The 24412-nt window shown below is 36.2% G+C and overlaps 1 protein-coding gene across 2 annotated transcripts; it reads left to right on the plus strand.

Moving 5' to 3' along the window:
• Positions 1 to 11778: 11778 nt before the first annotated feature.
• On the plus strand, positions 11779 to 24364 carry LOC139148348 (MTOR-associated protein MEAK7-like). Of its 2 annotated transcripts, XM_070719746.1 has the most exons (9): positions 11782 to 12024; positions 15102 to 15323; positions 15740 to 15875; positions 16307 to 16333; positions 17011 to 17147; positions 17637 to 17973; positions 18380 to 18498; positions 19194 to 19373; positions 19760 to 24364. In XM_070719746.1, exons 1-9 carry the CDS (start codon positions 11869 to 11871, stop codon positions 19910 to 19912), a joined length of 1467 nt encoding a protein of 488 aa, XP_070575847.1. In that variant the 5' UTR covers positions 11782 to 11868; the 3' UTR covers positions 19913 to 24364. The 2 variants fall into 2 exon arrangements, with proteins under 2 accessions (XP_070575848.1, XP_070575847.1); XM_070719747.1 differs by lacking the exon at positions 16307 to 16333 and having other exon boundaries at positions 11779 to 12024.
• Positions 24365 to 24412: the final 48 nt, after the last annotated feature.

Below are 24412 nucleotides of genomic sequence, written 5' to 3' on the forward strand. Positions count from 1 at the left end.
ATTGACTGCTGTGCGACCGCTTGCAGCAACCTCTGCCCCTTAAAACCATACATCTGTTAAGTTTCGTCGAAGCAAATCGTGTTGACAGGTATTATTGATTATGAATTCACATTAAGGCGTTCACTAAGCCTGCTAGTGAACTCACACCAACCGTAAGCATTTGTCCGACCAAAGTTTTGTGTTATGAAGGTTAATGACGCCAAGGTGAGACGTATAGGTCAAAGGTTATTGTGTTGCCAAGGTTTCGTTGTAATGTGACAGTACGTATGATAGTATAAACACCGATTAGATACGTATGGTGATGACTCTTTTTGTACGAGAAATGTATCTCCAGATCACAATTGATTGGCCACTTGTTGAAGGGGTGGGCCATTTCACATTCCTTGGGATGGTAGATTGATCCGAGAGCATTATTTTTCCTACCTACCCCTTTTGATAACTTTGTTTACACCTAAATTTGCGTATTTCAGTCTGCTATTTCGATCCGCACCCCTATTTTACGCTCTTTACCTGTAGTTGATTTCATTTTCGTTTTGTAACTGTAAAATTTTATGAAATTCTAGCGAATAGCTACCCGCCAGATCGTCATTAAAAGATAAACAATAAACAAGAAGCAGTACACAGTTCAGTCTTAAAATATTACTTGTACACTGAACCTACAAATTCAGTCTATTGGCAATTGAAAGTTAAAAAACATCTAAATTTAAAAAAAGATTCGACAACAATTATAAGCAATCTGTTGTCAAAACGCGCACATAGTTCAACACTTTAACTACACTTCAACTACGTCCGGGCCCTTTGAAATCAAAAGTAAAAAAGAAAGGTTGGTTAATTATCTTGGTCATGATGACGGTCGGCGAATAGTCTTGACGAATTTATCCAAATATTCAGGTGATTTACGATTCTTTGGACTAAAAAAGCTTGCAAACCTACGTTTGTAGGTTTTTCGGTCGGAAGTTGCGCCACTCGGCCACTGTATTAGTGGACAAAGTAAAACGGTTTATCTTACATCAGCTTCGACCTCCTCTGAGACAGTCGGGTTAGTTTTTACGAATTTTGGAAATACATGGAGGTAATTGACGTTTGTTATTTACTGAATGCACGTACACAGGGCACGGAATGAAATTTCTTAAAAGAGGGCAGACCTACGCGTGTAGGTTTTTATTTGGAATAGTTGACCAACTAAGCCGCTATAATTTTGGACGAGGTAAAAATGTCATTTTGTATCAGATTCGGTCTTTGAGAAATGCAGGTTTACTTTATTTAATAGAAGTTCCAGGGAGAAGAATGAAAGTTTCAAGGAATTTCTCCAAAATATTCGGTATTTTACGGATGTTTGTACTAAATATTTTTGTAACAGCGTGCATTCCTGCGTGTGTAGGTTTTCCATCAAAAAGTTAACCGACTCGGCTACAATATTTTTTGACAAGGTGAAAAAGTCGATTTTATTTCAACTTCGGCCTTTGAGAAAGTCGTGTTCACTTCATTCATATGCAGGTTCAGGGAGAAGAACGAAACTTCTCTTCGTTAACCGTCGAATCGGAGCTCCGGCGGAACGCACAGCGCCATCATACGGCTGTTTTCTTTTTTGTCTGATCTCTGGAGAAGGGCAGCGGTTTGGCAAGCTGTCGGATTCCCACACTCTGCACATCGATTGGAGTAGTAAATGATTTTTACAAACGTCGCATAAATAAGCCCGTTTCGAGGTACAGCAAAGATTGGGGTAGGGGAGGGGTCGATGAGTGACAAAAAAATTAAATAGTGGCCGTATTTTCCCGCCAATTGGAGGTTAAAAACATTTACCGTTATATACTAAAAGATAACCACTAACAATTTTCCCAGAATTAATATTCAAAACGAGCTCATGGTTCAGCATTTCAACTGCGTCCGAGATATTCCAAATGAAAAGTAAACAAAAAATTACTATCTTTGGTAATCTCGACTAATTAGCATTATATGTTCCCTTTAAGTGGAAAAGCGTCAGTTATAATGACGGTTGGTCTTAACGAATTTCGGGAAAACATACCGGTAATTTTTCGATTTTTTGGACTGTATGTTTTCTTAAAAGCATGCAGACCTACGTGTGTAGGTTTTTTCCATCGAAAAGTTGTGCCACTCGGCCGATATAAGCTTATGTTTGGAAAAGTTTACATACGCGTGGTGGCTTTTCATATAAAAATTGGTCTTCTAGTTATGGGCAATTGTATGTTGAGAAAAGGTCAGTTATATGCTTTAGTATAAACTTAATCTGTAAAGCGAGTTTATTTATTTGAATTTCAAGAGATAAAGCGGGAATATTCTGCCAATTCGGGAACTTTCAGCAGTCCAGCGGATGTTTTGTTGTTAGGTACCCAAAAACGCCCTCACACGGCCGAGTACCCGACACTGCTTTCTTCAGAGGGTCAACTTTTCCTTATGCCAACTCTTCACCTCACTTTACACATTCGTAGGAGTATAAAACTGTTTTATCACGTATCTTTCACACCTCAACGTTCAAGTTCAGCAAATATTTCTTCAGTGGGAAAACCCAAACTTAGGTAATACTTTCCTTAAGCACTATCTTAGCGGGTAATCAACTTGAAAGTACTCGTCATGACAGTGACCTAATCTCAACAAAGTTTTCACCGTCACTGAAAAAACATTGATTTATCACGAATCTTTCACAACTGAAGCTCAAGTTATACAAGTTTTGCTATGATTAGAAAACTCAAATTCGGGTATTAAACAAAACAATTAAAGTAAACAATTGTCCACACTTTGGATTGAGACGGGGTCACTCAAGGTTCACTTTAAAATTTGTAAAGTTCGTTTTTGTGAAGGACTTTTACGCATGCCATACTTTACTTTTTGATCCCGGTTAATTGGGAAAATTTTGAGCTGCTGCTCGATATCATATCATCCTTTATTGACCTCTGAGTCCCGACAAAGCCGCACGTCACAACTTCCATAATCATAGCAGACAGAATTCGACATGTAGTTCAGACAACATTTAGTTTCGTCAGTTGGAGATACAAGATAATATTTTGGTAGTTTGCCTTGATCTAGGTGTCCTGCTTTGTCGGCAACAGCTAGTAGAGTTCCAACATAGTAAGATGAGCGCCTCTTCTCCCTTGCTGGCATAATTCCCATTCCTTCGAGCTGTTAGCCTAGCTGGAAGATGGCAGCAATACATCCTAGTTTTTAGAAGGGGTCTTACGAAGAATTTAGCAAGGTATCAAAAGGTTTGACCATGTTTTGCTTAGAGATGGGTCATATAATGCCCGTTTTAATAGGTAACAGTTTTTACCTTATTCATTGTCACCTCAACAGATAATTTGATGACGGAAGCGTACACGTTTTAGTGTCAATGCATCGGCAATAATATGCAAAATGGTATGCATCTAATATGTTTATTTCATAAGTTTCGGTTATTTTATGTTTATATTATATTTGATGTGTGTATGTAAGCTTACATATTATTATAGATCCTGTACGAGAAAAAAAATCTAAAAATTAACTGTACTGTAGACGGTCAAGAATATAGTTTTAATTTTCTTCTTGTTGTATTATTTCAGACCAGTTTGCCTTTCGTAAGAAAAAAATGTTTGCCCAACAAAAGAAAATGGCAACAACGGATTTGATATTACACCGAAATCTCGCACCCCATGAGGGTGTTACCGCCGGCAGGGAGGGGAAAGGCTGCTCCTAGTCAAATGCCAAACCCCTTCTCCAGGTCAAAGCCTGGTAGCCCCAGCACGAGATTGTCAGGTCGTGCCTGGGATACGCCTGACTATTGCACAATGTCGAGAAGTTGCTCCCCTGTATTTAAATCACCATGTGAACAGCAAAACTCTATCTTCAGTTTCTTTGAAGCTAAATCACCCATGATTAAACACCGAAGGAAATATTGTTACTCGCGATGTGGTTACTTCTGTCTACACATGGAAAATAGGAAAGGAGGGAGAAAGCGTGGAAAACGTTGATTATACCGTTGAAGGAGAGATTTTTGATCGAAGTTTTCTTTCGCAGCGTTCAACAACAACGTTCAACATTTGAATGCATCTGCATAATAGTCATAAATTAAGCCAACTGTTGTTCAAAAGTGTATACTGGTATGCTGTGCACTGATCGTGTTCGTTTTAAAAGATTATGACATTAAATGAAACTATGTGTTGTAAAAAGATTACCGTGCAGTCAGCTCTATATTGCATTAACTTTCGATTCATTTTCCATAATTTTATTCTTTTCGTTTCTTTTGTTGAAAAACCATTGTAGTCATTATACGAAGTTCCTGTTTCGACAATAAGGTTGCATGTTATCAAAGAGCCCGTCTCTACAGCTTTGGTGAGTTCTTCCCTCGTTCTACTCAACAGGTTTGAAACAGTTACTACAGTACTTAACTTGTCATAACAGCGCCTGTATTTGTAGACTGCACTATTGTTTTGTTTGAATTCTATTGACTAGTCCAGACCAGAATTGACTTGTCAAAATTAACAACTTCGTCTGCTCATGTACTAACCGAGAAGACAAGTTCAATAAAGTTTAGACAGTGCACAAGAACAAAACAACAAAACAAACAATCGTCTGCACTTTGGATTGACACGGGGTCACTCAGGGTCATTAACCTCTCAAGTTCACTGGAGTAAAGAGATTTACGCATGTCATGCTTTGCTGTTTTTGGTCCCGATTAACTTGGGGAAAATATTGAGCCGATGCCCAATCCTTTCGCAGGTTAATGTATTCTACAAATCATGTAACACTCATAGTTTTTTTATTGGATTAAAGTTCACCTATGTTGATAAAAGGTATATGCTATAATCTAAGCTAAATCTGCAAAGCAAGTTGATTTATTTGGATTTCAAGAGAAAAAAACGGGAATATTCTGCCAGTTTGGGACCTTTGTCCGCTCCGGCGGATTTTTTGTTGTTGGGCTACCCAAGAACGCCCTCACTCTGCCACTGCCCTGGGCACTGCTTCAAGTTCTTTGAGAGGGACAACATTTTCTGGAGTACTTTTTTATTTGATTTTTATTTATTTATTTTACACAAAATAGTAAAACAAAACAGTAGAAAATAATACTAACACAGATTAACAATAATAAATTAATAAAAGCGGAAATATTCTGCCAATTCGGGAACCGCGTTCTAGTTGTTGGGCGTACCAAAAAACGCCCTCACATGGCCGAGTTGACGCCAACTCTTCAACTTACTTTACACATCCGTAGGAATATAAAACTGTTTATATCAGGTATCTTTCACATCTTAATGTCAAGTTAAACAAACATTTCAGCATGTGGAGAGAATCAAACTTAGGTAATACTTTCCTTACGTACTATCTTCGCTGGGGAATCGAGTCCTCGGCATGACAGTTCACTGTTCTCAACAAAGTTTCCACCGACATTGAAAAACATATTGGGAGCTTAAACTGATTTCTCACGAACCTTTTACAACTGAAGCTCAAATCACGGTCCCTCTACCGTGCTCAAGTTAAGCAAGCATTGCTCAGGTTACAAAAATCAAACTCAGCTATAAATTTTCCCTCCGGATTATCTTCATGGGTAACCAAAGTAATCCATATGACAGTGATATAATACTCATGATGGTTCCACCAATATTGAAAAATGTTCAGCCAGGGCACAAAAACGAAACAACAAAACAAACAAGTGTCTGCAATTTTGTTAGACACGGGGTCACTCAGGGTTACTTGTCAACAAGTTCACTGGCATAAAGGAGATTTCCGCATTCCACGCTTTGCTGGTTTGGCCCCGAGATTGATTTGGGGAAAATATTGAGCCGATGCACGATTCTTTCGCAGCTAAATCTCTTTTTCAAAGAATGTGTATATCGTTTACCCACGAATGGAGGCTTTTCAGCTAAAATTGACCTGCTAGGCGGCTCTATGTTGAGAAAAGGTCGATCATATGCTTGAATCTAAGCGAAATCTGCAAAGCAAGTTTTTTTAAAATTATTTATATGAGTTTCAAGAGAAATAGCGGAAATATTCTGCCAAATCGGGAAATTTCTGCGCTCCGGCGGAATTTTTGTTGTTCATGTTGTTTGGTGTACACAAAAACGCCCTCACACGGCCGAGTAGTCGACACTGCTTCCTTCAGAAAGACAACACATTTCTGACGCTAACTCTTCACCTCACTTTACACATCCGAAGGAGTTAGGCCTAATTCATCTTCGCTTGCCAAGGCCTGCTGTTCGGGCAGCTGGTAGTTAGTGGAAGACTCCTGTCTGGCTAACGAGCCGTGCGAGCGGACGATGGGCCTAAGTATAAAACCTTAAACTTTAGCAAAGAATCGTCTGCACTTTAGGTTGGTCTCTCAGGGTCACTCAGGGTCATTAACCTATAAGTTCACTTTTGTAAAGGAGTTGTACGTATGCCGTGCTTTGCTTTGTTAGTGCCGAATAATTTAGGGAAATATTGAGTCGATGCTCGATTGTTTCGTAGCGTACGTAACACTCCTGTTTTTTGCTGTATTAAAGTTTACCTACGCATGGAGGCTTTTCATCTAAAAATTGACCTTCTGGGCAGTTGTATGTTGAGAAAAGGTCAATTATATGCTACAGTATAAGCTAAATCTGCAAAGCATTCATTTGAATTTCAAAAGAAAAAACGGGAATATTCTGCCAATTCGGGAACTTTTATTGTTGGGTATACCAAAGTTGTGAACGGCTTTGTACGTTCACAACTTGGGTACTTGATGACAGTCGAATCGGCGCTCCGGATGTATGGCTAAGGGACTGGTCAGTTTCTTCGGCCTGGGGGGGGGGGGGGCGGTGGATTATTTTTTGCCGACGTCAAAAAGTGGCTGACCCCCCTATTCCAAATTTTGAAAACAGGGTGACCCCCCATCCCAAATTTCGAAAACAGGGTGACCCCCCCCCCTGCGCACGCGACAACTGTAAAACAAAAGGTGGACATAATATATATATATATATATATATATATATATAATATATATATATATATATATATATATATATATATATATATATATATTTTATATTTTACATACATTTATATTTTAACAGTTATTCTGTGTTTTAGTGAAATTGTTGACATGTCAGTTGTAAGATAGGAATTTCAAAGTGTCAATCTTGAAGTTTGAATACAGTAGGGTACATTTTGAATGAGTTGTGAATGTATTTCACATTTTCTATGCTTAACCAGATGTCCTGAACAGAAATGGATGTCAATCATTAATATCAACTTAGAGGAAAGTGCAGTAAATCAAAAATTTTGATGGGTCTTAAGACTTTCCAGCCATCCAATGAAATCTCCTGAGGAGCCATAGAGAGACATTTTCGCTAAATCAGATGTGTGCAGTGTCTGAGATGACCTTTTCTTGTAACATTGAAACCATAAAAGCACAGCTAATAATGACAAAAACTGCCTTTTTAACTGTTATTTTGGTCATAAAAAAGTATCATTCTACAGAAAACCTGAGACACAAAGGAAAACAGTTGAATTAATGACAACGAAAGATATCTTGTCATTTTTCTATCTCTAAAATAAGTCACTTTATCAAATACATGTATATATTGTGAAATATTTGTGCATGTTGCTTTCTCATACTGAATTCTCATACAGAGAACAGAAAAGTATCAGGAATTTGTCATGCTTTTCACTTTCACTTAGCAAACATCAAGATATCTCTGGCATATATCTTTGATTTATTACAGTATGGTGCCCGAAGGGCGCGGAGAAAAATATGAAACATCCTGATACCTCTGATATATATTTCTTGTATATTAAAGTCATGCACAGGAAGGGCGTGCTGAAAAATGTTTGATATATTAAAGTAATGTGCTCGAAGAGCACGCTGAAAAATATTGAACATACAGATATCTCTGATATATGTATGCCTGATATGTTAAAGTTGGGCGTGCTGAAAATATGTCTTATTATTAAAGTTACGCGCCCGAAGGGCGCGCCGAAAAATGCAACTGAATGATGAAATTTGTGGCTGACACGATGCATTTTAGGCAATGATGAGCCTGTGTCGAAATTCAAAAACACACTGACCCCCCCCCTATTGGGCATTTCAAAAACATGGTGACCCCCCCCATCACCAAAGTCAAAAACAGGGCGACCCCCCCCCCCATGAATCCACCCCCCAGGCCGAAGAAACTGACCAGTCCCTAACGATGTCGCAGAGCGCGGCCCGCATTTCGGTCTGATCTCTGAAGAAGGGCTAACATTGGCTCATTGGTTGAAGCAGTAAATGATTATCTAACAACTTTCATTTTAAACGTCGCACTTGTAAGTCCATTTTGAGGTGGGTGGGGGAGGATGGGGAATGATTAGTGATACAATTTTTGCAACAGTAGCCAGTATGTCTCGCCAATCAAAACTTTTGAAAATCTAGAGTCAAATATTCCGATAAAATCCACCACAATTATGAGGAATTTGCAGTGAGAAGGGGCTCATAGTTCAGCACTTCAACTACGACGACATCTTGGAAATGAAAAACAATCGTTGACCTTAGGTCATCTCGGGTAATTAATCTGATAATTTCCATTAGGCTGTGTTCATAAATATAGTGGAGAGGGGGTTAGAAGAATTCGGGGGAATCGAAAATTCTTGGGTGGTAGAGGGGGACTTGAAAGTTTTCTTCGTTTACGGGGGTAGACCTGAAAATACTTTGGTTCCCAACATCTTGATGTCATTCCATGGTTCTAATGTTAATAACAATTAAACAAAATCGACCGGTATAACCATTTTGTCGCCTTTTATGGCTTTTATCCCGAAAAAAATCAAAAAATGTACGAATGGCATTACATTTTCGTAAAACAAGCTTGCCTTGTAACGGAACAGAAGCTGCAACTGTTGATAATTTTTTTTTCAATATTCCTATGTAACGTATCAAAAACAGTTTCTTGTTGTCTCTCTACAGCATACTGAAAGACACAATATTCAGTTTGTTCACAAAGCGTTTATATATAAGTGTTGCTGATAATTGAATTAGAGTCCAGACTGAAAGTCATTTGTCAATGATACAAAATTTAATGCAGGGTACATGTATACAGGCTGTGTTGGCAAGCTGAATTCTGGACAGCCCAACATGCAGTAGGGAGTAGAACAAGAACGCAGTTCTATTAACTAAACAAAAATATTGTCGAAATTATCAAAGCTAATACCAGCTACTGCCCTGCTATTGACTATAGGGCAGTGTCACTGTCACTGCATACTGTGCTGGCAGTGAGGTAGTTGAAGAAGAGTTTGGGTCATATGACGCTCATGACAGTGAAACATACTTGTACACAAGATCACGCCAGACACAATGTGTGACCAGGAGACTTAACAGTTACCGGGGATTTTTGAATTCTGGCATATGAGAATAATCAAATATTAGATAAAAAAGAAGATGGGTTCACCATGCTTGATCTTATACAAATGTACGATGGAAAGTTACAGTTTTTCACGAAAATCACTTAAAATCAATATATAAAATCATTCATTTCAAGTTCATGCAGTGAATGAAATTTTCACATCTCATAGTACAATACCAAAAAAGTAAAACTTGGAACAGTAAAGACTCTAATTTAAATGAAAAAATGTGTAACTAAATGAAATCATTTATTTTTTAACCAAATTTGCCATTATTGCGCCTTCAATTTCCAAGATTAAATGTTTATTTGACGGAATATTTAACCTTCCACCAGTATTGTAAAATTTACAAAACATTCGTAGCATAGAAGTCGTTTTTGTCTTGCTGTTTTGAAAAAAAATATTTTTCGGTAGGTCACTGTGCTCAGCCTTTCACAATTTGGTAAAATGTAGCCAGGAATTCAAAATTTGCATACTGTCTCATTATTGTCATTTTGTATGCTTTTCAGCTGGTGCCATTGACCTGGCCAGAGTTGATAAACTCAAGTCGGCTTAGACTGATAAATCCAAAAAGTCCAGTAATACACGCGCATTTAAAAATGAATCAATTTTAGAACTTGCCCTGAGAATCGGGCTCTATAAACTGCTGATAATAGGTAGTGTCGAACATCTGCGTGCAGAGCTACGTAATATAGATATGTATTTTTACTCTGCGTGCATTCCTGTTGAAATGTTGATCATATAGCCGGGAGGACTTGAAATTTTTTCTTTGGTATTGAGGAGGGATTGAAAAAATAAGATTTCAGTTGCGATTCCTCCAGCCCCCCCCCCCCCCCCCCCCCCCTCGCCAAATTTTGTGATCGCAGACTTAACATTATGAATATTTGGGAAAAATTCAGGTGATTTGTACCAAGGCCTAAATGTTTTTTTGTAGCACCTGTAGCACGCAGACTTGTCGGATAAAAGTCAGCGTAATCGGTCGCTATATGGCCATAGGTAACAAAACAAGAGGACGGTAACATGGGATGATAGTGAATAAATCTGAACCTAACAGTCAACCGACATTGAAAAAGTACAAAAACTCTAACAAGTGCTAAACATAGCGTCAATGACACTTGGCTCTCATCACAGGCGGCCAAAATACTATTAATAAGCTTATTATTGAGTTTTTCTCAGATTTCTCTATCAGTTCCTCTCCTTTTCTTCATGCTCTGACTGATCGTAGTAAATAAAATAATGATTATATAGCCTAACCTAGCCCCTTGACTCTTTATTTATTTTAAATCCCATTACAAGAAGATTTATCTCTCATATACAGATCTTGTAATAAATTAGTCAACACAACTAATTATGCTAATCTGTGGACTTATCAGAGATTTTATGGGTTGGTCAACATCGCGAAGGATAGGAAAGGTTACTAAAACTCCTTTTTCATTTTTACATCTCTATCTTTCCAATGTTGACCAACCCTTCATAAGTCCACGGATTAGCATAATTAGTTGTGTTGACTAATTAATTACAAGATGTGTATATGAGAGATAAACGTCCTTGTAATGGGGTGTAAAGTGAATAAAGAGTCAAGAGGCTAGGTTGGGTTATATAACCATTTATTTTATTTACTCCGATCAGTCAGAGCATGAAGACACAGTCCCTATATCCATAGAGGGACTGTCATGAAGAAAAGGAGAGGAACTGATAGAGAAAACAGTGAGAAAAACTCAATAATAAGCTTATTAATAGTGTCTGGGTCGCCTGTGCTTATATTTGAATCGATGTGGCAGGCCAGCTTGATTATACTTACACTTACATGTATTAAGGCATGGTTCGTGCGTCAGATTGTCTTGCCAGGAAATTTACTAACTAGATTACAATTTCAATGGAAAACAAAAGGCCATGACACATTCATAATCCTCTTACAGACTAGAACAAACTCGATCCCTGTGATCGACCCCCCGACCTTAGATTACCCCTGGGACATGTATACCTAGTTTCAAAGCAATATGATGAGTAATTTCAGAGAAAATGATTTTCTGACCAAAAATTGGGAAAATTGCCCTAAAAATACGAATATGAAAATTTCACCACAATTGGAACAAATCTAACAGAGTCCTATCCTAGGATCACGTATACCTAATTTCAAAGCAATCGCACCAACGATTTCAGAGAAAATGGTTTTTTTTTGACCAAGAATGGCGAAAATTGCCCCAAAAATACAAATATGAAAAAAATCACCAACAATTTTTAAACAAATCTATCAGAGTCCTACAAAGCAATGGAACAAGCAGCCTTAGAGATTTGTCTTTGCGCGGTTGCAGCCTTCGCCTGTCCACTTTCAATTGTCGGTGCCCTGCGGACATTGAAATTACAGCCGATTACAAAATATGTTACAGTAGCTAGGGGGTCTTGATAGAAACTTACTATACCGAGTTAAGTAGTCCAAAGTTCACACAAGGCCACATCTGCGTAAGACTCATTCAATTTCCCCTTTGCAGTCACATGATCTACATATAACGCTTATATTATTGTCAGCTCTTCGTTGATTAAACCACAATGGGCGGATCGGAGAGCAAGAAGGCTGAAGTCGTCAAGTATGAGACTCTTTTCACCTCGGGAGAGAAAGAAGAACTGAAGAGAGTTTTTGACTCGATATCGTGCAGCTGCAATGGCAGTGCAGTGAAAACAGCCTTTGGTTTGAAATGTCTTCAGGTAAACTTTTTCTGTATTGCTGTCAATGCCACGGAACCGCAGTTCCAGTTTACGCACGAGTCATATGATCAGCATCCACGTATGACATGATTGTTTATTGTATCTATCAAAAGCCTATCATTTGATTTTTATATTCTGTTTGAAACCCAGTGCAGCTCAGTCAATGTTACGTTTTATATATAAAACGTAACATTCACTGAGCTGCACTGGGTTTCAAACAGAATGTAAAAAATCAAATGATAGGCTTTTGGTATGGCGTAATTCATAAATGATCAGCAATATGTGTGTATTTGTGTGTATGCCACGGAGAGGCCTTCACCCTTTAATGCCCCCAACGTCAACATGTTTTGCGAGATCTCTATATTGTCAGCATCACGGTTGTATGTAAGGTCAGAATGTTGTTGCAATTCAAGGTTGTATTACACTGCATTGATAACTTCAATAACATGCCCTTCTCATGACCTTCACGGCCCTACCCTATGGGCTACGTCACTACTCCTTGGACGAATTCTGAGTTTGTGGGAGAATCGGACACTTTCTTTTTCCCCTTTCATGCTTGCATTGCAAACTTTTCCTTTGTTCAAAATGCCCGCATGGTGTAGTGTATGGAAATTGTACCAACACAAGGTTACATAATTTGATCACAGCTGTGATTATCTATAATTGACCATTTGATTTGTGTCTGAACTAACTGGCTATGATTTAAACCACAGTCCTGTCATATCGATTGGACTTTTTATGTTGTAGTAGGCAGATTGAAAGTCAGAATAACATTTCCACAAAAACATGTGAATGAAAATCAAGCAAACTGTATCACATAATGTCCATGTCCCAACAGAAACATTTAACTTCAACAGGCACCAGCTTATGAATTGTGTGGTAGTACACTGAAAGACTACCAGCCTTGTAATCCTATGAATGTCTAATGAATGGGCACTTCAAATCATTCTATTGTTACCATGCCAGCTTATAGTTGAGTATCTCTGAAATGACCAGAGCTCAACATATACAATCAGATAGCGTGGTAGAAGCAGTGTGAAATTGACTGAATAGAGGGACGATGCCTAAGAGTATGATGTCATGGGTTAGGAAAGAGCTTTGTTTAACTGATGATGTATTTTGTCAAAATTCTGAATTCCTGATGGACAGAATGTTCAAAATGTGTTCAAATAGTTGGCAAATTATTATTGATGGTGGTCCAAGAAGAAGAAGATTTCACATGCCTGGTGTTTTTGTCTTCATAGATGAGACAATTTTAATGCGAAAAGGAAACCAAAAATTATGAATTACAAAAGTGGCCAATTCTTCCAATTTATTATCTGACTAAAATGTAGACACTAGCCCCCTGATTGTATTAATGCTTCCTTGATGGAGTCTTCAATGAAAGATGATTGTGTACATTTTGACAACCATGGTATTTTATAAAAGGATTAGTTTGTTTTAAATATGAACAGCATGGAGATATATTTTTTGTCCTTCAATTATCACTTGACAACAATTTGTGAAGGGTGCCATGCACCCGATGGCTGTTTACATTGCCCTTTCTTTGTTGTGTACACACTGTTCTGTGCTTCCATATATAACATCTTTTGTTGCATCCATATGGACTGGGTATTACCAAAGCAATGTGATCTACAAATGTGATGAGAAAGTAGACATTTTAATTTGAAGTAAATGTAAACTGCATAGTGTGAAGTCTTTGTGATGATCAGCTTGGTAGATAAAGCTTGGCTATCAAATGGCTACAAACATTTCAAGGTGATGTGACAAAGTAAACATCAAGGTTACAGTGAATAAGTCCGTTGTTTCATTGTGATTGTAATCATGAATTCAATATCATTCAATATGAGCACATGATATTGAACCCACTAGCTTTTGGGGCTGACTAAAGTCAATCAACTCTACAGTCCAAAACCTGCTTTGTAAATCAGTCTCATTGTACAATTATATAGAGTTAAAAGGCCATACAACAAAAGAGTCTCATGTATATGAAGTAATGGTACTTGAATTGTAGCAAAAAAGAGATTGGATCGTTGAATTTTCCATCATCAAAATTAATTTTGATTTGTTTAACTGACCTTTATTTTCACTATCAATGAATCATTGTAAAATAATTGAACTGATATGAAATGTTGATGGTAATCTAGAATTTGTATTGTCCTCTATTTATGCAAATTGGATTTTTTAACATACTGCACAAATTTGGTCATTTCATTTGTGTTACAATCTCTTTGCAGAGTGTCGTGATATTTCATGGTCCCTACACAAAGGACTGTGGAAGTCTCGATGTGTAATTGCTATAATCAGTCATATGAGCCAGTCTTCAAAATATTTATTGTTTACATTACATCTGTCCCAACTGAAATTTTGGAAAATGTGGTAACAGTTATAAAAACACTATAGGATAGGAAGGGCAAATCCATAGAGAATAATGTTGATGAACCAAAGGCCTGAGATCCTGCAATGTCTTTCAAAGATCAAAGCCACCATTTAGCTTTTGTATCCTTCCCATGATGCACTGGTTCTCTGGACTACGTCTTGCATGGCAGAATCCAGAAATCAAAAGTCCCGGATTTGTCTTTCAGTGATGGTGATGATTGGAAGTTTGGGAAGGATGTTGAGTTGGATAGATGAAAATATTGCAATATGATAGACAGGTGGTTGAGTGGGTAGTGTGCAATATGAATGTCAGTGAGAGAAAGAAATTTCATATGCATTTTTGAAGAGGAAATGTGTATATGTACCATTTGATCGTCTTATTTCATTTGAAAACAAACACATTTTCTCCTTCTTCCTGTAAAACATTGTGAAATACAAAGCATTAGACTTGACACACAAAAAAAAGTTGTTTGCGATATGCAATGTTATTCATTGTTGACAAATGAAATGTTTGGCGTTCCATTTTGTTCTTTATATGACATCAGACATTACACATACAAAAGCTGTGTTGACAATTTGAAGACTAGGCAATCCAAGATGTCAATAGGTAGAAAAACAAACTATGAATTTCAAACACTTCAGAAAGTTAGACTAACAGAGCCTTACCATAACATTACCGTAATATTTTATCTTTGCAGGATTATGTTGGCAATCGGTTGTCGGAGAAGATCACTACAAGACTACATCAGGAGATGTGTAGTGTTCTAGGCACTGATGAGAAGCATTCCATTGTTACCATGGAGATGTTCTGTGCTTCCATGGCGTTGCTGCTCAAGGGAACTGCAGAAGAGCAGAGTGCAATCATCCATCACCTAGCAACGGAAAATAGAGAAAGTGTGACAGCGCAGGAAATGTATGAGGTATACAGTGTCATGTTCAAACTCAAATTATGTAAATTAAATTTCAGAAGAACCAACAACGATGTCAATTCTTTGTCTATTTTGATGTAAAATCACGATTTCTCAACCATCACAGTTTACCAATGAAGAACTTCTTTTGAAGAAATTTGTTTGGATTTGTTTATTAACTGTTGACCAGTCCAGTTCAAATTTATGTTAATTTGCAAACTACAATTGTAATTTTTTATATTTTATGATCTTTCTCAAAAGTTTATTTTACTGTAGTTACTGGTAAATGGAAAAGAATCAGTACTACTGTGTGAGTTGCAGACCTGTAATTTTTGCATTTGTCTGACTATCAAATGACAAAATCCCCTTTTGAAAAACTTTCCACATATGTAATACATACATATTATATATCTTTGTGTCCATTCCAGTTTGTCAGTGATATAATCCACTACATTGAAGATGCAATGAAATCAACCATTGCTGCCAAGAACTGGCATTTAGTAACCACTGCAGAATCTAACAATAGATTTGCCAGGTATCTTCTCAGAGACCTCTTCTGGAGAGGTAAGTCTTCAATAAAAATGTCTTAGACATCAAATTATCCTGATCAAATAATACCTATTTTGTGATAATTAATTATACAGACCGAAAGTTGTAACATGAATCAAAATAACTTACTGATTAAAAACAGAAAACATTCCGTAACCTAAATAACTTGATAGTCTTTCATGATTAGAATTTATTTAAACAAAATTGATTCTTGATCAGTTAGTAAGCCAGTGGACATGTATTTTGAAACAGACTTGTCAGGGAGGACTCTAGCAACACAGACTGAACAACGCTAGATCTATCTTTGGTACTGTATAACTTCTAAAATAGCATCAGCCATATTGTAGAGGATCTATGACTTTCACAATTAGAAACAATTTGTCAGAAAAGATGGCATTATCATATTGCTGTGTGCTTATGTTTCTGTTGTTTACTTCCTTTCTCAGATAGAAAACAAAAACCAAACTTATCAGGTATGATGTGAAATATTCAAGTTTGTAGCAATCATACCATGCCCATTGACATTCAACAATACTCATTACTTTTCATCAGTTAGGGATCACCATTGATGCTGGTAGATGCCAGACTGCATTCTGCCTGGTGCCAACAACCTTCACGGTTTGCTGGTACTAGCAGTGGCATCATGTGTAATCATTCTTCAATGCCAAAAATATTAAAATAATTGCATTTCATATGACATGTCAATACATTACGACATAAATAATCCATGTGTGCAAGGGAATCAAGATTGTTTTAAAATTTCAATAATTTTAATGGCTTTTTGTGGATAAGGTGATAATTCAGCATCAGATATTGGTTCATTGTCATTGATTCGTCTACTGTAATTCATTACCTATCCACTGTCAATACACTGTAAAACACTTTGAATTAGCAGCATGCATTTTAGCGTTTTTGAATTTTCAATTAATTTAGCTGAAAAGACATCCTAACCATGGTAAGTATGGGAAAAGGTTTAAATTAGCTGAATTTTAATTAGCAAATTGTCAGACTCTAAATTTGCTAAAAAAGGATGCTAACTAAAAGGACGTGTTTTACATTATTTATTTCTTAATATGCCATTATGTGCCACACTAAAGAATTTTTGTCAATTTGTCAATTTTTTATTCTTTCATTTTTTGTTATTTTCCAGATGAAGCATCAAGTTTTGACTTACCAGAGAAATCTTACACAGAAGAAGACATTGACGTATGGTTGAGTTCCAGACCCTATTTTTCTCAAGTCCTCACTGTAGTCTTCAGATATGCATTGAAATTCCAGCAAGATCAGGTAAGAATTTATCTTAAACTTTACAGACAGACACTCAGATAAATTAAAGCTGTGTAAATATAATGTTAAATTCAACTGGAACATTTCTAAATGGTAGATATCAGAGTTTAATTTAGAAAAGTTGCTTCAGAGGCTGAGTAATTCTGACAGCCAAAATATATAGTCAGCTTAAGTGAGTAAAGTTTACTCACCGCAGTGAATGTCTAGATCTTTATTAAATTTTGATGCCATCTCATCTTTTTCAGTAAAGCTGCAACTTTTGATACTTGTTCATTTTTCAGAGTATCTTTTGTGTCTTTTGATACACAATTTTGTTCTCATCTTTCAATCACGCTGTAAAAATTTGAATTTGCTGTTGTGAAAAATGCAATAATTTCTGAGTTTTCAAATTAATTTGAAAATAGAATTGACACATATGATGAAAAAGGAAGTAAAACCGAGTACCTTACATGCCATAGTCATTTAAAGGATTGTCTTGATTCGTTGCAGATTGAAGAGGGAGCTAGCAGTGCATCCATCGATTCCACCGCCATTTACCAAGAAGCTGCAGTATTTCCAGTCTGTCAGGATGTAAACTTTATGTGGAGTAAACTCAACAGTATTCTTGACATTCCATCGGTGTTGTTCCTCAATCATCACTTACCACAGAAACTCAAGTCTGAATGGAGATTGCTGTTCTCAACTCGACTACACGGAGAGAGCTTTGCGACGTTTTTCCAAGACATCAGTGACAAAGGACCAAATATAATAATCGTTAAAGACACAGATGGTCATGTCTTTGGAGGATTCGCATCAGAAACTTGGCTCTCTCAGGCTAATTTCTATGGTGAGATTTATATTATTTCCTAAAAATTCACAAATATGAAGCATTTTCTTTTGTAGTAGTTTCTGCACAAATCTGCATCTTTAAGATCAATCACACTGACTCTGCTATTTTGCATATCATTAACACAAAGGTCAACGCACTGCAAGTAAGTTCAATAGCAGATTTTGGTCTCCTGTTTGCAAAAGAATTCACAACTTGCATATAAAGACAATACTTGTTTGGTTGTAGAGGCTCTCAAACTCTTAAACACAATGGTATAATACAGAGTTGATATAGAACAGTTTGTCAGTGTAAGTAATTAATTTATTACATGCCTCATATGTCAAGGTTTAGCTTCATTATAGATAATGATATTTTTCTATTAGTAAACAGGTATTCAAATACTGTTGTTGTGTTTCAATTTCAGGAAATTCGAGTTGTTTTCTCTTTAGTTTATCACCGTTTATGGATGTATATATGTCAACAGGAAGCAATGCAAATTACATGTATGTCAATCAAAAACAACAAACACTGCCGAATGGACTGGTAGGTTATATTAGTATCTTTATGTGTGCTTTCAACTATGATTGTAAGTATGTGAGTATGTTGTGACTGTGTGTGTGTGTGTGTGTGTGTGTGTCAGTCAGTATGTACACTATTTGAAATATATTTTCAGTGCTTTAGCAGTAGTGTAATATACCAACTTATTTACTTATCTATTCTTTTCTAGCCTGTTCGTACATAATGTGGAAAAAATTAGAAGATGAATTCTTACAATATAAAATTTAACAATTATTGATTTACATGACATTATTCATATGATCGGGGCAGTGATGATTGCTTTTTATTTATCATATTTGTGTGGGTTATTACATTCATTTGTTGTTTTCAAATGGTTCAAAGTGAAAGTTGAATGTCATTGTCATGTCTATGTAGGATGGAATGTGGTTACAAATAGCATGTTGAACAGTATACTGGTATCTGTTCAGTCAGAAGACGAGAAATTGACATTTTTGATTGCTCAGAAATTTTTGGATTACCTACTAGGAAATTTTCACTGATAGGCAGCCATGTTTGTGAAGTTTTTTGTTGCAAAACAGCCAGCAAAAATTTGTGAATAGTTGGACATTTGATTTGAATAGTTGGTCATTTAGATGAGTGTATTGCATTCAGCAGGGCTATTCTGGTAGTTGACGTCACTTTGAGCTAAATCAGTCATCAATTCAATTTTCTCCACACAGGGAATGGGAGGTCAGTTCAACTACTTTGGTCTGTGGTTAGATGCTAATTTTGGCACAGGTCACAGCAAAGCCGAGCCCAAATGCAGGACTTATGACAGCCCACAACTATCCAAGGAATCAAACTTCAAAATTGATGTACTGGAAGTTTGGAGAGTGGGACCACCTCCACCAAAACCTGATGTAAGAATATTGCCTTTCTTTCTGAAGATAAACACATCAGCTAAATGCTTGCTGTTTATGTTCAGAAAAACAATTATGCGTCTGCACTTTAAAGCCCCAAACCAGCAGTCTGTATGTGAATACAAATGATGCAAAAGCAGTGTTATTGGTGATCAAAAACTGTGAAATCTTCATCATATTGTTTGAACTCTAAGGCAAATTGTTATTTGCTGTTATTTCAATCCCAGATCGTTTGATGATTTGTCAAATTGTCAAATATCTATTTTCCTCAATTCCATCGACTCACTGCTGGCTACTTTTAGTGATTCATAATCATGACTTAATCATGACTTTATGATAGGTGCATTTTTTCATCAAAGTTTTTGAATTTGTCTTTTGTTTTTCAGGAAGAGGAAGAAGGAAGGCCCAGCATATTGGACGCAGACCCTGAAGCAACTGCCATATTGGAACTTATTGGAAAGGAAAGAAAGAGTGAGGGATTACGTGACAAAGATCCAACTGCTGATATTCCAGAAGTCAAAGATTTACCTCCAATGTAACGTTTGGCAAGACTTTAGTGTTTAGGCTAGTCAACAGTAAAGCCTTTCAATGCTAGGAATGAAGTTATATTATTTATCAATTGATTTAATGTGACATATAAAATATCACTCACAGTAAAACATGGTAGTGCTTAGACTAGTTGACATATTACAGGTTGGCACTGCTGAGATATATGTACAAAATAGATGACAAAGTACAAAATAGATGACAAAAATAGTATCTTTACAAACTCAGTGTTCATAAAGCACAAGTAAAAAATACAAGAATGATCCAGGACCATGAGATGTTTTGTTTAGTCACACAAATTTAGCGTTTACATCATTGTTATTTAATCAGTAATTTAATATTAAAATTTACAAAAAAAGTTTACCTCATTTGAGATTTTGATGAACAGTGAATCTGTACTTCATTTGAGATTTTGATGGACAGTGAATCTGTACCTCAGTTGAAATTTTAATGGACAGTGAATCTGTACCTCAGTTGAAATTTTGATGGACAGTGAATCTGTACCTCAGTTGAGATTTTGATGGACAGTGAATCTGTACCTCATTTGAGATTTTGATGGACATCTATCTGTACCTTAATATTACGTATACTGATATTTCTGTGTGTAGGTCTATGTACAGCTAATGGCAGTGCCTGAAACACTATAAGCATGGCCATTAGCTACATACAGACCTGAACATACAGAGCTGATGTCCTGAGTTATGTTTTCTTGCCAGTGTTGTGAACATTCCCTAAATACAATGCTGTGTTGTCAGCTTGTAGGAATCTTTGATCATATGGTAGACACATGCTAATAGTGGGTGGAGATATCACTCTGGGTGGGGTACAATTTTGTAGATGTATAGTAAAACATTCCCTTATATTGCTAGAGGCATATTTTCATGTTAAGGAGTAATTTGCTCTTTTTGCAAACAGTCCATGTTGCAGTACTTTTCATTTTTTCCCCCAAAGTGTAGAGCTAGAATTTCTTCGGAATTCTCCTGAAAAGGATGAATTTGCAAAATAAACATCCATGATGCATGTTAGACATTTATGCAGGATGTTAAAATTTATATTTAAAGGAGAGCAAGTGTAGCTTGCAGCAAATGTTCTGTAATTTTGTTCCAATACACAATGTATAATATGGTATGTTGAAACAGTGTAGCCGGTCAACTCATACTATTGTGTGCCTGGTTCATAGTGGTATAGTTGTTGACTGTTCAATTTTAGTTCAGACATGCTGTCCAGTCTTATAGCCAGTGTATACTTCATAAAATGAATTAATCCACCACTGAACCAAGAGAGTTCTCTTTGATGATGAACATTTCAAGACAAAAACTGTAAATACGAGGGCACACTGGTCATAAGCTATCTTTATCTATGTGCATTGTACAGTATGTTGTATGGACTTGTGCACCATTCAAATATCAGGTATTTTCTTTGTACACAATGTGAATACCAAGTATTTCACCATTCATACATCAGCAACTCAAATCGCATAGATGCTGTGTGCTCCCACAGCCCTGCAAGGTACAGCTGCTCACCATATCAAAATGATATTAATTTATAAGCAAGCGTATTTTACATCTGAGTATATTTTTCATTCTCTTTAGACTTGTACCGGTAGATTTTTTTTTGATAATTGATGAGCATTTGATGGCAAAAATAATTGCAAATGGTCCATGCTGCAGTACTCTTCATTTCTCGGCTTTTTGGAGAAATTAATTTGCTTTCAACGAAGAAATCTTTTCACAGTATTTTCATTGATATCTTCCTAAATAGCAAACTTTGTAGGAATTCTCATTCTTTGATGTCATTCATAATACTTTTGTATACTACTTTGGGATATTGATTAGTTTTCTATAGACAGCACACTTCAACACGACCTGAGACGTTTCAATAAACTGCCCATTTGACATTGGAGAAGACAGAACTCTTTATCTGTGCACACTGCTGCAACTGTCTTTCACTATCTTCAGTACAGCTCACTAAGGTGGATGGCTGCAAAATTGAAAAATATTGTCTTTTTCTTTACAATGCAAAATTGTGTTTTAAGGAGAAAGAAATATGACTAGAAAAGTTTGAGTTCCCATCAGGCTTGTGGAAATACATAGAATTATGTTGTAGTGTCGATTTATGCAGCCCAAATTCCAAGCCCAAGCCCAAGCACTTAGCCGGTAAAAAGTAGAGATAATCTGATTAGGACTCAAGCATTGCCATTTCCTTTCAGTTAAGAATTCTAAAACATTTCTTTGTGAATGATTTTTAGATGCATGAAGACACAGTCAGGTTTCAAGCCCAAGGAAAATACATAATGAAATATTTTATCCAAAGGTGCTAATCAAAAACTGCCGAGTCATCAGTTTTTCACAGGTTCTTCTGTAAACAAACAAATAATCTTGCCATTTTATCTTGAAATCCAGAATGGCATCCTTTTTATGAATACAGTTTGAAACTGGCTGCTCTTAATAGGTCTTCTGTGAAGTTCAAGAAAATGACAAAATTTCAGTTTTGTTTCTGATATTTCTACATACAGGTGTCAATGAAATTAGACAACATTACACTGCTGGTAGTGGGGATTAGAATTAAGGGCAACTCATGCAAATTTGATGTAATGAAAGGAAGTTAGTAGGGCTGTTGTCCAGCCTTTAATGTAAAATGACATTTTCATCATAAGGTCATTAGCTGATCAAATTTTAGCTTTAGACCTCATCACCCGTGAAAACTTATTTAAGAAACTTGAAATTTGATTTGTGTATTTATTTCAACAATTTGAAGTGCAATGTTAGTAATTCTGTAATGACGAGTCATAATGTAGAATAATTGGCTTTGATGAAATCACTTCTCTGCTAAATCAATTGACTGAATGTACTTTAGTCATTAATGAAGCGTGACAATTCCAAAATGGTGCTACTTATGGCAATCGAAATTGATTAAAACACATTCAAGTGAAAAATGACTGTTTTCATTAAAAAAAATGTCATGTGATATATTTTCATGTTAACACTGATTTGAGTATTCAATGCACAACTCAGATTTTAGTCAGAAATTGCACTTTAATCTTAGTGATAGACCAGTTCACAACTTTCAATAGATGTAGTAATTTAAAAAAAAATTATGATTCAGAAATAGCAATTTATTGATGGAGATCTTTGATTTGTTTTCTATAGAAGCATTGTGCAGGCATGTACATGTATTTGCACTAAGGTTGTATCATTATTGGGTCGGTCTTGGAAGTAAATCTTGGTTTAAAATCTCTTTTGTGAAACTATGAAACACTGCACTTATTTGTACCAGTGAACTGAACAAGCATCACTGACTTGTAAATTTAAGTGTTGTAGAAATTTATTTCACAGCTTTCTTTGACAAATTACTGTTCAGGTGTGTAAATCAGAATACAATGATTATAATGATAGGGACATTCCTATGTGTGATGTAATAGTATTGACTGTGGACAAAAAGGACTTCTGATGTGCAGCATTGAATAAGCTTTTTCTCTGATTGGTCCATTGTCACTATTTACAGCGACTTAGGGAGTCTATTTGTATTGTTTTAACTATATTGGTGAGATTCAGCTACCCAATTGGATAACAGCTTATTCAATGCTGCACATTAGCCCAAAAAGGATTCTAGTCAATCTTTACTGATGTTATTTCACCAGGGTCAAAGGTGAATATGAAGATGCACAGTGTAGGGTTTATACCTTTAATGTTGAACAGAAATTCTGGAGCTTCCATAGCAACATATCATTTACAGCACAAGCTGTAAAACTATGCATTTCAAATCTGTTTTCTTGTTTAGAAATATGCAAGAAACTTTTGTGCAAAGCAATGCAGACATTTACATGAATAATATTGTATAGTATCTGAATCTATGAATTCCTGTCAGCAAAATTAGTTACCATGGGTCAACAGATGCTAAATTACGGATCTTACAGAGAATATGTTTTTGTTTATTGACTTGGTGGTAACTGCAGAGTCAAATGTATATTTCATCATGTACATGTACATTTTGAAAAATTTTCAGCTGCAATGTCTGTGTAAGTTTCCTGTTAAGAAACCTGTTGTAAGCTTATAGTAGAGTAGACAGAGTACAGTATGTGTATAAATATTAAACTTTAAAAAATATGAGCAATGTACTTGACTTTAAGAAACCTGATCTTCATTTGTGACAGAGGTTTGAGAATATAATATTACAGGCAGTAATTGGTATTGGGTTTATGAAGGTTCATACAGTGGCATGGTTGCTGCTATGCATCTACAAACTTTGGGTAAAAAACCTAAGAGAACTCCTGTCACTTTATAGATTACTATCTCCAATAAACAGCAAATTAATGTAAAAGTTGAAGGTGTATTGATGTAAACATGTGTCCTAGAAACTCCTCGCTAAAAACATTACTGAAATTAGAAGATTGCTATCATTGTTGGCTTTATTGTTTCTTTTAAAATAAACAATATTCCAAAGCATGTTTCTTTGTCTTGCAACACACTTATTGAAGAGCAAATACCATTCTC

This window comes from Ptychodera flava, chromosome 13 (assembly GCF_041260155.1).
Source record: "Ptychodera flava strain L36383 chromosome 13, AS_Pfla_20210202, whole genome shotgun sequence".
Taxonomy (NCBI): Eukaryota; Metazoa; Hemichordata; class Enteropneusta; family Ptychoderidae; genus Ptychodera; species Ptychodera flava.